General features: G+C 38.7%; 1 protein-coding gene across 2 annotated transcripts in view; it reads right to left on the bottom strand.

The window, feature by feature from the left end:
• The window catches only part of ABCC1 (ATP binding cassette subfamily C member 1 (ABCC1 blood group)), a 47,106-nt gene that overhangs the window by 21,857 nt on the left and 11,325 nt on the right, over positions 1-13,924 (bottom strand). For both annotated transcript variants that reach the window (XM_021539818.2, XM_077786852.1), the window contains exons 3-12: positions 13,389-13,499; positions 12,070-12,207; positions 10,869-10,994; positions 7,972-8,033; positions 7,017-7,148; positions 5,805-6,032; positions 4,971-5,148; positions 4,066-4,227; positions 3,309-3,401; positions 2,286-2,489 (exon numbers count right to left, since the gene is read on the bottom strand). In XM_021539818.2, coding sequence (XP_021395493.2) covers positions 2,286-2,489; positions 3,309-3,401; positions 4,066-4,227; positions 4,971-5,148; positions 5,805-6,032; positions 7,017-7,148; positions 7,972-8,033; positions 10,869-10,994; positions 12,070-12,207; positions 13,389-13,499 — 1,434 coding nt within the window. The remainder of the gene's footprint in view (positions 1-2,285; positions 2,490-3,308; positions 3,402-4,065; positions 4,228-4,970; positions 5,149-5,804; positions 6,033-7,016; positions 7,149-7,971; positions 8,034-10,868; positions 10,995-12,069; positions 12,208-13,388; positions 13,500-13,924) is intronic.

The raw sequence follows: 13,924 nt of genomic DNA, 5'->3' as shown, positions 1-13,924 counted from the left end.
AACTTTTCGTTCCTGACAACACTTTTTTCAAAACAAACATATGATTAAAATCTGCTGTTGTAAAAAGAAGTTGATGGCTCCTCTTTAAAAAGAGCTAAGTGTTCCCTTGCCTCACATAGCAGAAATGAAACCATGAATGACCCAGGCTATTTGAGGCCACACAGCAGCAGAAGGGAAATAGAGAAATGATCACTGGTCCTTTTTCATTATTTCTTTCAGTTTTAAGACACTCCTCAAAGTATCAGACATCGGATCAGTAACATACATGGACAGAAAAGTTAGAAGCACCCCAATACTAACCTGGTTTATAGTTTGCAGAGACTACCACAACCCTAGATTTCCAAATACAGCCCACTTTATCATGGACAAGAAACTTGAAATGTTATTGCATGACAAAGATGAAGCCTTTTCTGTTGTGAACTATTTCAGTTTCATACTGAACAAGAAAATTACCCTGAGCCATTGTTATCATGAATCATAAGCTATAAAAATAACTCAAAAAATCCATACACTCATTTTTTTAAATGTATGTAATATTTTACAATAAAATAAAGCAAACTAAGTAAAATCAGACGTTTGCTTTCACAGCTACTCCCTTCATAGTGTTATCTTGCATGATAATACCCTAACACCTCAGTATATCACAAGATCCAGCAGCCTTTTTCCCCACAGACTGCCAATTAAAACAAGAAATCAAGATAGATAAACTTCTGGCATCCTCCCTCCTAAAAGACTTGAAATAATTAGCTCCCCACCTAAGGAACAGTCTCATCTAAGCACAGCATGCACTGAAGACATCAGTGTTTCTGTTAACAAATCTGACTGCTGTGAAGACGTGGATTGCTCCGGGTGCAGCAGCTGACTCAGCTGTGCCTTGTACAGTAGCTTGTTTGTACAGCCCTGAGTTTGGACAACCCCATCCCAGGGAGAAAGCCCTCCCATGGAGAGCAAAAACAAGACTGGGCCCAAAGAATAACCTGACAAGCAGCATGTCTGCACTCTTGTGCTAGCAGTTAGTCTGCAATGCACCCTCTGCAGCACACAAGGCAGCAGGGGAGGCATGCAAAGCCAGCGGGTCCCTGACACTGATATTAAACAATGCTTTTAAAAACCCTGGCCTTGCAAACGGGAAGGAGTAGAGGATATAAAAGTTCTGAAGGTCAAAAGTGCTTCCAAGTAGGCCCTTACAATAATTTTTTAATCAAAACATACAAAAAAAAAAAACCAAAAATCCAAGCAACAAGATGCTGAAGAGCAGCCTTGTGCCGCCGCAGAGCCAGGGCCACACATCCCCCATGTGTGCTGGGACACAGCTGCACATCACACCAGTCTGCCCTCCCAGGCTCCAAAGAACAGCCTTAGGGAGTCCACCTGCAGGGTTTTATTTAGAAATTTCATTTAATAATGTATTTATATTAAGATAATCTCAGACTTCTTTTAGAAAAGCATTCACTGAAGAATGCAGCTGATGCTTCCCACTCAGGGCGCTGCTTCTCTGCCTTTCATCATGCCCCGAGCATAATGTAAACACTAAAAATGTTTGCAGGGAAGGAATCTGAGACTGGAAAGTACACTTAAACACCTTCAACTGGAACAGCACATATTTTATCCTAATGTAGTCATGGCTTTTAATTGTTTCTGCAGACAAGAGCAATGGCCCCTCGTTCTAATAGTGTCTGAAGCAATTTTGATGTGATCTCACTCTTCTCTCCCTAGTATTAGTTGAAATGTAAGCTAACCACAAACACAGGAGGAATGCTTCACATATCATGAATTTTTATTTTCTTCAAGTAAGAATTTGAAGCCCTCTCACATTACACAACAGTTTTGCCTCTATCATACTGTTCTTACACAGATGCTGGGAGAATCCCAGCCAGAGACACTCCTGGAGCCCAACATCCCATTCAGTCAAGAACTCTTAGGTAAGGACCTGCTGCTGCTCAGAAACACACTCAAATAAGGCATTTTTTTATTCTCCTATATCTGACCATACATTTCATCTTAGATTCCTCAAGTACTCTACTAAAGCAGAGGAGTCTTTTATTTTCCAATACTTTGGCCATTAACTTCTAGAATACAACCAACCTGGATGTTACTGAGTTTCAAAGCAAACAGTAGTGCCTTTCCACAAAGAAGTGGACCCCTAAGTGTTCAAGGACCCACCATTCTGGAGGGCATTTTGGCTCAACTCATTAGAACACAAAAACCAAAAGAAATCCTCAAGTGCTGCCTTGGAAAGCACAATCCCACAAACGAGAGAAGACTTCTGAATTTGTTTCACTTACCAAAAACGGAGCACAAACCCAAGTGAAGGTTGCCATTGCAGCAAGGTAAGCAGATTTTTTGAGGACTTTGAGTTCTTTCTGTCTGATCTCTAATACCTTCTCTCTAAAGGCTAATTCCCAAGCATAAAGTTTCAGAACTTTAATCCCATTGAGAATTTCATTCATCAGCTTAATTCTGTTGTCTTTGCTCTTCATTTGAGCCACCTAAAAACAACATTGCAAAAAATAATTAACAGAGCACAATACTTGGCAGAGCCTCAAAGTTCTGAGCTTTGTATTTTGCAATGGCAAATTTACCTCATTATCATCAAAAGCTTACTAGCTTCTCAAGCAGGAAATCTGAGATACTATCTGAACAAACAAATATGCAGAATTAACAAGATGTTTTAAACCAATTAAAAGAATGCTTCGTGTAACTACAAACCCAAAGCAAGATGAAAACAAGTGTGGCACTGGTTTAAGTGTTATTAACGCTGCAACAGGGAACCCTGGGACTCAGGTACAATATGCAGTTAAAAAATAAGCCAGTGTAAGATGTGCAGCTTGCATCTAGCCTTAGAACAACGTTGATTTTGCTTTATTTTCAGCTCTATCAATGGCTTTTTTCTTCTTCATCTCTCCAAGAAACAAACAAATGGAACAAGCCACACATCCTGGAAATGTCAATATTTCATTCATGGCCATTAGGTTCATTAGGTAGACACTAGTTTGCCTTTGTACTTTAGCTTTTAGGCAAGTTAAAAACTGAACTAATTCCTAATAATTCAGTTACTGGACATCTCATGAAGCTGTCTGAAATGTTACCTTCGTCTTCACTACTGCATGTTTTTAGACCATTACACACAGATAAGCTGTACGGCTGAAAAATACATGAGTTTGTTTATTCTGAATACACAATATCTCTGACCTTTCTTTCCCTTCCCTTTTTAAGCAATAGTTAGAGGAATGGGAAAAAAAATAAGGAAAAACTTCCAGGAATAAGTCAAAGAATAGATGTTTTTTAAAAGCACTAGAGATGCTAACCTGATAGGTTTTTGTCTTCATTGCCATCACAGCATTTATTGGAACCAGAAGGACCATGACAGCCACACCTGCCAGCACTGAAGGACCTAAATTCTGAAAAGTACATAATTGTAAGCATTTCTTCAAACTCATTTTTTAAAATCTTGGCTCAAATCACTGCATACATTACAGAAAATCATTCTGAATTAGGCTTTCAGCTTGGGAGAAGAAGGATCAAGTAGAAGCTTAGGTTAATATCTATATATTTTGACCATTGAAATAAACGTGTATATATATAGCCCCCATATAGAAGTACATATAAAGCAATCTCTCTTTAAATATATCTCTATACATACACAAAAATATGTTTTAACACTGCACTTTTTGCTGATTTGTCTGCTCTTCTGAAGAAGAGTAAGCCCAGTGCTGTGTGAACTAGAAACAGCAAACATCTCACGTGGTTACTCTGAGCACAGAGCCAGGACCACTTTTATTTAAATCAAGGCACAAGTGAGATCCTCTAGGTGCTGCAGTCCCCCAAAAGAGAATAGTTCCCCTCTGCATGCTCTCCACAGGAACTCAGATGTGCCAGTTCAGAACCTCCTGCTGTCCTTCCTGACAGCAATGACAAAAGCAGCTCTGACTGGCTTCTTCATAAACAGCCCTTCCTTCTCACTGCTGCAAACCCCAGTGGTCTGAACAACAGGTGTGTGTAGCCACAGAATCATGGAAGCAGCACACTGCCAAGCCAAAACAAGAAACAGCACACAATGCTCACCCGCCACAGTAAGTACAGCGCCAGTATCACCTGCAGGGGGGCAGACCAAATCATGTTTATATAGGTAGCCAAGTCCATGAATCTCTGAGCATCCACAGACATCAGATTCACAATCTCACCCACAGTAGAAGTCTTCCTAGCAGAATTTGTGATAACAAGTGCCTACATGCATGTACAAAATCAAAAAACAATTAAAACAACATGAGGACAGACCTAGACATTTGTATTTTCTCCACAGAAGTCAAGTGCTTTACACAACTGCATCTCTTAAATTACAAGCAATCATTTACCTCCTTCATATTCTGTTTACCCTGTACATCCTGCAAAATGCAAGTTGTACAGCTTGAATCAATCTGCTGGGCTTAAACTAATATAGAATTAAAGCCAATAAGCAAACTTTGGGGTATGGACTGGTGGTTTTATTGCTTGGGGGTATCATTTACTTGGTTTGTTACTTGTTTTAGTTTTAGTGTAAGAAGTGGAATCTTCACTTCTTGTGACACATTTTTCTCACACAGAGCTATCAGTAAACAACTTTCTAAAATGTTCCAGCTTATTCTAAGATGGCACTGCTGGTAAATCCAAAATGAAGCTGTAAATGTAGATGCATCTTTAACTGGTTGGCAATTCCTGCACCAACTGAAGCATTGCACACTCCAAGTGTAAATGAGGAAAGTTTTCTTACCTGGCAGTGAGAAGCAGCATGTTAAGTAGCAAATTAGAAAACTGTCCTCGCTTAAAGGCTTTTATTTATAAATTAGACATGCTCTTATTTCTATTAACAGTTAGGAATCAGCATAGCAGTCTTCTACCTTATTACTCAGACTTAAGTGATGCATTCTTACAGTCACAGATATTGCATATTTGTAGTCACAGTACTGTTAAATATTTAAAGAAACACCTACCTTTCTATAAATTACACCAACAATGGCTGTTTTGAGCCTCATTCCAGTTACAAAGCAAATATGAAAATACTGGTGAAGGATCAGTGTCTGAAGACAGGCACAAACAAACAGCAGTACTGTATAAAAGTAGCCCTGCCAGTCTGGGGCAGCTTTGTTATTTACAAAATTGAGCAGCAATCTGTGGAGAGAGAAATGAGTTCTCTTGATAGATGGAAAACAAAACCAAATGTCATGGTTGCAGCTTTAGGTTATTCCAAAGATTGTACAGGTCATGCAAGCACCTGAAGTACCAAACTTAGATAAAACACCTAAGCACACTTCTTAGAAACTGGAGATCATTTTGTATGAGCATACATCACTCCCTCCTCAACATACCAGTCTGAAACACGAAGTAACACATAGCTCACATGTACAGAATTCTCTTGGAGCTACACTGAGAAGCCTCATATCCCCCTCAGCTGAAATACAGCCACTTGCAGCTCCTTGACTTCTTAGCTCAAAGCAATACAACCCTCCCAAATCCCCAGCTCTGTGGCACCACATACTCTGATGTGTAGGCACAGAGTAATTACAGGTTAGAACTGAGTAAACTCTCCTGCTACTGCTGATTATGTTCCTGCCCTGCCTTCCCAGTGCTGAAAAGGAAAATAAGTTATTTATTGCATGATGTTGTAGTTCTAAAACCAATGGACCTAAATCATGTTTGCTCCCTTTTATGACATCTCTTCCTCATTGTATCGGCTGAAGGCAAAGCAGCTTGGGGAGTGAAATACCAGCATGTTTTAAATCCTGTTCACATACTTTTAATACAATAATAAAGTATATAGGTCTTACTTCAGAATTTCCGGGCCTGCAAACATCAAGAGATCATGTGCTGCTTTAAAGAGGAAACTCATGAGAAAATATGGTCCAAAGGTTTTGTATAACACCTTGAATAAAGATGCTTCAGAGCTCTTCTGAGATGGTTTTATAATTAAAGCTTCAACCTCTTCTGTCACATCACCATTTGAGTCTCCTGGTTTTTGCTGCTTTTTGGGTGCATATAACATGTTTAGTGGTTGCCTGAAAAAAGTAGAGAATGTAGCCTTTATTCAAGCATAAAGCCAACTGGGTTCACTGCACAAATGAGATGTAAATGAGCTGCTTATTGTGATTCTTAACAGTTTAACTGAGTTTTACTGTCAAATGTATTTAATCATACAACATAACTAAATGAACTGGCTGTTCAGAAATGGCTTTCTTTGCTTGGATAGGTAACATTCCTGTAAATCTCTCCCTTAAGTCTGACCTGGGGAATGAGGAACAGAGCCGTAACTCATAAGCTCAAAGAGCAGAGGACATTATTATTATTCTAGAACCCAGTATGCTGAACTTTCATCAAAATCAATGCTTCACTGTACCACCAGAGTTAAGAAACTGAAGTCAGGTTAATGCCAAGACATCCCCAATGGACTGAACACATTCTTTTCTTACATCTGGCTTATGCTAAACTCCATGCTCTGAACTTCTGAGGACAAGCTGGATGCAAAACACACTGTGTAAGCAAGCACACAATTTTCCTTCAATGAAAAGGTGCTCCTATTTGCTGCAGCCAAGGATGATGAAAGTAGGATGGAGACCACAGGCATGTAGTCTTTCTAATTTTAGTCATCTGGCTTAGAGGCTCAGACTCCCTATATAGTCAAAAGAAAGGAATAAGCTGCTCACTTTGACACCCTGAACTACCCTCCCGAGGCTTTGCCAACTACAGAGAGAGCCCAAATTACACTGCAGGAGTTTATGTCCAAACACTCCCTCCCCAGGGGAAAACCACACATCAAAAGTCACAGTAATAAGTTTTAGATCATGAAAGACAAAGGGAAAGTCAATGCAGCTCTCCATAAGGAAGAAAAAAAAGCCCTTCTTGGTTCCAGCTCTCTGAGCACTCAAGGACAATCACCACAAAAGCAGGTTTGGTAACAAACACCTCTAAGCAGAGCCTGAGTCACTTGAGCTCTTAAACCTCTGTGTCTTGGCAGAACTGAAAGCCAGGATAACTGAACTTACCTCTTGGTCTTTGACCACTCTTTTGCCCAATTTCTAGCCAAACCTGGCACTATTTCCTCTGATTTGTCCTCTTTATTTAATGACCATAAATCCTTGGCTTCCAAAGGCTTCCGATAACCCTGAATCATCAACCTGTATTAGAAAGAATCAGCAATATAAATTTAAGAACACCAGAAATGTTTATGTATCTATAGAGACAGATATAGAGATACAGCTGCATCCAGCCCCAGAGCAGCTCTCCACAAAGATGCAAGCAAGCATTAGTGCCTGCAGCAACACAGGTCAAGATGCTAACATACATCCTCCTGTCTTTTCTGGGAGAACTAGACACCAAAACATCTAAGAATCCAGGATATGCCACTGCATTCAAATTTCAGGGAACATTAAACAAAGGATGAAGTGATCTCATTTGAAAATCAGCCAGGCAATTAATATTCCCATGCCTAGCAAGTTTCAAAATCTTTATTAGCCTTTAATTTCACAAGGCAATTTCTTTCATCTAGCTTTTTGTTGGAACTCTGGCCAAGTACCAGCCACAACTATACACCAATATTATTGTACATGTTTCTGTGATTTAACTCACAAATCATACAGCTTAAGTAACAAAGTTAATGGGGAAAAAAAGAGCCTATTGGACAAAAACAGGTTATAATTTTCAATGTCCTAGTTTCTTAATATAGCAATTTCTCCTTTCTTATATTTCCAAAGGAATTTTTTTATTATATTCCTTCATTAAACACATTAAATACAGACTGGCAAAATTTAAAATTACAAAGACCTTAAAAAGGAAGTAAAAAAAATATTAATCAAGCTTTTTAAGAAAATAATTTAAGCTATCTAAAAACAACCAACCAAAATTATTGTTGGATTATTATTGCTAATTTAGCTCTGAAAGCAGGAGTCCCAAAGTGCCATCTGACTTGAACTGGTGATTTATGCAACAGCTTGATCTTACCCAGTGATCCACCAGAATGTGACTCTGGAGAGGAAAGAAGCACTGAACTCTGGACATGGATTCTAAGGGAGAGAAAAATAAATCAATCCACATACAAAATGACTGCAGGGCCAAAAGAAACAAGCAAAGCAGAAGAGATGTTTTTGGAATTCCTTTTGTTTATAGTATTTTTTCACATTACTAAGACTTGCCATTTCTGCTGCTGAGAGCTTGTTCAGCAAGCACAAGCACAGCTTCAGGGCTGTCAGCAGGCTCCACCACTGGGACACAGGAATAGCAGTGCTGCTTATCAACAACACAACAAACAGCTGAAGGAATTTCAGAGGCCAGTGGAGGCCAGACAGTGTCTCCAGATGTTCTGTTCAGTGCCTGTGGCAATGCAAGGTATGCTACCTACCATATCAGGGCACAAATATGTAATTGGGTAGTTAATCATGAATGAAAAAGTCAGTTCTCCTGTTCTTGCAGTGATGTCTTGGGAGTCCACTGACACAGATGCACAAATGAATAAAATGTCTAACTCCATAAAAGCGTCCCAAAACACCCCTTAGGAGCCCTGCATCTCATTCATCAAATATGTATGGGAAACTGAAGTATCAATGCACTCCTAATCTGGCTGGGTTCTAATAGCACAAAGAAAGGCAGCAACAATTTCAAAGCTATGAGAAGTTCATTTACTGGGAGAATTTCTGTGCACATTTCTCTCTTCCCTCTTTCAGAGCTCTGAACAGGATCTAAAGAATGCTAAAACCTCTCCTTAGGCACAACAAACCACTGGATTTACCATCAACCATAACTGAGGCAACTCAGTCTGTCTACAAAAGTCACTAAACATCACTAAAGTATTGTAATTAACACAGCCAGAGCCAAGTGTTTCCAACATTTGCCATTTTTAACTCATGTTTGTGCAGCCTGTACTGTGCTGTCCTGCACTGTGTTCTAATCCAGCTACACAAAACAGAGTCCTGCATTTTCTCTTTTTCACATAACTTCTTCTGCAACCCTTACAGGGAACAATAAGAGTGTGTATCAGAGGGATGCTTTTGGGGTTTTTTTGAAGGGGATAAGAGTTTCACATTTGCAAAGTATCCAGACGTTTGCAGTAAAATGATGGCAAACAAATCCAACACCCTCAATTAGTGAATAAATAAAAGCTTTTAAAGTCAAAGAAGGGGAAGGGGGCAAAACTTTCAGTGTTCAGCCACTCCTGCTTTCCTGATAGACAGATTTCTACTTCAGCAAATACAGGGAATACTGTCAACTAAATAAAAATATTCTGAATTTTACATAAAGCGCTGTATTGCTTTTTTCCTTTATATTTTTTTAATCTACTTGCTGGTAGAAACTCTAAATTTAAGAGCCCACTAGATCCTGTCCTACCAAAAACCGGACTTGGTTTACATAAAGGCCAAATTTAAAATATTAAAACATGTTAGATTACTTTTAAAATACTACTACTTTTGATAAAATTAAATAGTTATTACACAAATAATTAACAATCCTACTGATTTTCATGCCAGATAGAAAAAAAAGACAGTTTTAACAAGTCTATATTTATGTAATATAAACAAGATACAAAACACATTGCTTGACTTCTATATACATCAGCATCTATATCTCAGAAATGTCATTGTAGTGTACTACTTTAAGTAAACATACACTGAAATTTTACTTAATGCTTACAGACATTTTTGGTTTGAAAATATTTGGCAAAAGGGCATAAAGCAGAATTTAAAGCTAACATGACTTATTTGCTCTTTTCCCCAACAAAATGAAAGGTTAAAATTTGAAGCCTGCCCTGTTTCCTGAAGACATTCTAAATTCCTAGAAATACTCGGAACAGAAAAACAAACCACTGTGGTCTCAAAGCACCTTGTAATTATTACAACCATGATCAAAGAAGAAAACATTTCCTCACACCCAAAGTATCCTGTCAAATATATTTAACCCCTGAATGAGATGAAAAGAACCGAAAGATGAAGAGGATCCAAAGACTCAGCAATCTGTTCTCCTGCCAGGCACACACACAGACTGCCATGGCCACTGGCACCAGGACGCTGCTGGACAAGGTAACTGTGGCATTCTGGAAGTGAACTGCTCATGGCCTTTCCCACAGTTACAAAGGCAGCATTTATTTCCCCCTCACACATTTCACACCTTTCTTCACCAGTCAGTGTCACTGAACTGCCATCAAACCAGAATCAGACCTTTTATCAAACTGACATTCCCAAACTCAGCACACCCAAACTCCAGGCAGTGCCCAGTGTCACCCCTGGGACCCAGAACATCTAACCCAGAGGGGGTGCAAGGATGATCCAGCATCTCTTGGGTCACTTTAGATCCATGCCATAAAGCTGGTACATATAATTAAGAACACGTGCAAAAAAGATCATGTCTAGGTAAAATTAAACATCTACATCCAAACCACCCTCTAGCATTAGCTGCTCTTGCATCTGAGCTGGTTAAATCTTCACTTGACACAAGAGTGATAAAAACAGAAATCAAACAAACATCTGCCGAAGTTGGAAAACTTTCCAGGTCTAAATTCTTCCCCATGTTCAAATGAAAGTGGACCCGCATGTTACTGCCTACTGAACATATCAGATAACCAGGAGCACAGCATTTCAAATCACTATTTCCCACTGACTGCCAGCAGCACTACTGAACATAAATACATATAACTTACCCTTCAGGAATGCTATTCAGCAACGAGGGCAACTGTATTTTTGTGCTTTTTCTTGCATACAGTCCCTCCCTTCCCCCAGTTTAGCATGCTATGGACTTTTTGCATCACTAAATAAAAAGCAGAATTTTAATTTTGGGAGACTATGGCCCTGTAGCTCATTACATAGAATATTGCACATATGATACTTGGCACTCAGTACAGACTCACTCACAGGATCATTTACTGTTTCAGAAAACAAAGGTGGTTGCTCTGGAAAACAACACAGGATGAGCTCTACTAATACCAGGACAAAGTAGATACAGAAGGTGGCATAACGAAATGCATCCTCATGAGCACCCTGCAAAGGAAGGTCATATTCCAATTAGAAGGCTTGAGGAATTTATTTTAAATAACATGTTATGATTAACAGAAAACAGCTCCTTACTGTAAATTCTGCAAACTAAGTGCTACACTACTCATCCCTGTGCAAATTAAAGTCAATGTCTATTTTGATAAAGGGAAGGTAATGAGAGAGGAAAGGATGTGAAAGACACATTTATTTTTATTCAGTCATTACCATTAAAATACAAGCATGAATTTCTTACATAAAAAGTTCTCTTTAACATATGGTTTGTGCCAACACAGCCCCAATTTGAAGTCAGTGTATTCCTTACAGGGGAAAGACATTTATGCACTGGGTAGCAAGGAGTAATAAAAGCAATTTTTTTTAATTCCCAGAATTAAAAAATTACAGAGAGCAGAATTTACATTACACTTTGTTCCATTATGTGCAAAATTTAGAGGTTCTTTCAGTTTTTAAGACTGGGACTGATGCATAACACATAAGCCACAGAAATCAAAGCACAGGTATAGATGGCATGCCCCCAGTAAAATCTCATTCCCAACAGCTGAAGACAAAAGTTTTCAAAATTGCCAATGCAGCTTAAAGGTTTGAAGAAATAAAAGAGCCATTTTCAGGCAGCTCCACAATTAGTCTGATATTTGAGGTGGTCTTACTATAGAGCAAATTGGTATAAAAATATTTCACTTTGATTTTGTCCCAGCAGCACTGAACAGTGTTTCAGGAAATCCACTGCACAGTCAACAGGAAGACGACACAAACACCCAGCCAGAGCAGCTTGACAGCAAAGATTACACAGAATTTGAGTGCACCCGAGCAGACACATCCGTTTTCCCCAACAGGCAACCCAATTCTCTTGACAGCTGTTGCTACAGTTAAAATCACTATGAATTTCATGAGCATTTCAAAACAGAAGACATCAATTCTTGCTTCCTTTGCTTTTACATCCCAAGGAATGCAGGTACACTAGATGAATCATTAACTGCTTTGACTGGTCTAATTGCCAAGCAACTATTCTATCACTGCAGCATTTGGGATCATTTTCAACTGAACGAGGCTAAAAGTCACTTACCATATTTAAGGCATTTTTTATTTTGGATATAAAAATCAGTGTGGCACATAACAATGACATGAGCCAGAAAATTGTCATTACACCAGAAGACTGGACTCCTTTTATTCTTTCATATTGTATCAAAAATGTGGCCAGCAACTGTAAAGAAAATGAAAATATAGTCACAAATTCAGTTTTACAATATGTTATGCACATGTAGAAGGTACTGTGCTAAAGCCTGCTTATTTAGCATTTCTAACCCAGTATCTCCCAGGCCTTCTAAACCCTTGAAATTTTAAGTGTAATTCAAAAATACATTTAAATAGGAAATTCTCTGTATCAGTAAAGATAAGGAGTAGACAAAAAAGGAAAATGCATTAAATAGAAATAAACAATCACATACACAAAAGTACTTCCAACCTTTACTTCTTTACTTTTCTAGTTCTATATCACAAATCAACATGGAATTAAGGCATTTCCTCACTATCTCTTTTTCAAATAATTTTTCCATACAAGCTGTAACACCAAGTCTATTTTGTGTGTTTTCAGAGTCCATTAGGAAGTGCTACATCTCACTTATCTACTGCAACATGCATTTTCTATCAGCCTGACAAAAGCTTGACAGTTGCATTATTAAATGACCACAAACTACTTAACAGCTCTTACATTTGTCAGTATATCTGAGGACTGTTTGGGGTTTTTGTTTGGTTGTTGTTGGGGTTGTGGTGTCCCCTTGAGCTTCCAAATCTGTGATAAACCTAAGGCAAATCAATAGCAAGGCATCTTCCTTGAAATGCAGGGATTTTGGTGTGGAAGCAGAAAACCTCAGCACATGTAGGTCAGAGGAGGTAGCTGGGGACACCTGTGTGACTCGTGGCTTTCAAGGCTTTCCACTGTGCCATCAACAGATAACCCACAAAAGATAAACACACAAGAATGTTATATGAGAGTTTGTAACAAGGTATTTCAGCAATCCTCCTCCAAGTTCAGGGGTTTGTATTATCTAGGTTGAATCAGCTCTCTTGAGTTGATTCCTCTACCCTATGCCTGAGCCAAGCTATTAAATGGATGCTAGCTCAGGCCTACCAAAATAAAACAACTGAAACTGCACTGTGTGCTGATGTGCAACACAATGAACACAGACAGGAGAGAGCCTGACTTTCCTCCCTTTTTTTATTAAAAGAAAGCAGGTATTTGAGAGTCAGTATTTCACAGCTCAACTACAGAATAAGTCTGTATATAAAGGCTGCAGCTTAAAGGATTGCAGCACTGTGAATAATACAGAGATGGTGTTATTGCTCACAGCTCTGCATGGACAATGGCTGTGCAGAAGAACTTACCATTGTTATACCCAATACTGTAGGGCTAATGAGAAAAATATTTTGACTTCTTTCCCAGAAAGAGTAGAAAAGGTCTGCCCAGCAGACTATCCACAGTATTAAGCCCAAAGCCTGCAATAAAAAAAAAGTGTATTTAATACATCAATTTACAAAGATAATGCAGCACAATATAGAGATGAACACTAGATGTTATGTGTTAGCAGGAGGCATAATCAGATCATATCATTTGGGCAATTCTACCACATGCACAAAAGAAAAGCAATTTGGCTTTAATTATTGAATTCCTACTAGGAAAAAAAAAAAAAGTTTACTGACTTTTAATACCATGTAATTCAGTCTATTAAGAAGCAGAAGGCTGGTGGCCTGAATAACAGATTGCAGAGGAAAAAAACCTCTCCAATACAGCATGTTATTACAGCCATTCTTAAAACTTTGCACTTATTCTACGGGGAAGAAAAAAATCAAAAACACTAAATAACTATTTCACAATAGAAGTTGAATAGAACACCTGCAGCAGCCCTAGAAATGCATGCTGT

This window comes from Lonchura striata, chromosome 16, assembly GCF_046129695.1.
Source record: "Lonchura striata isolate bLonStr1 chromosome 16, bLonStr1.mat, whole genome shotgun sequence".
NCBI classification, from domain to species: domain Eukaryota; kingdom Metazoa; phylum Chordata; class Aves; order Passeriformes; family Estrildidae; genus Lonchura; species Lonchura striata.
Note: the sequence above shows the minus strand (reverse complement) of the source record. Positions and strands in the feature narration are given on the sequence as shown.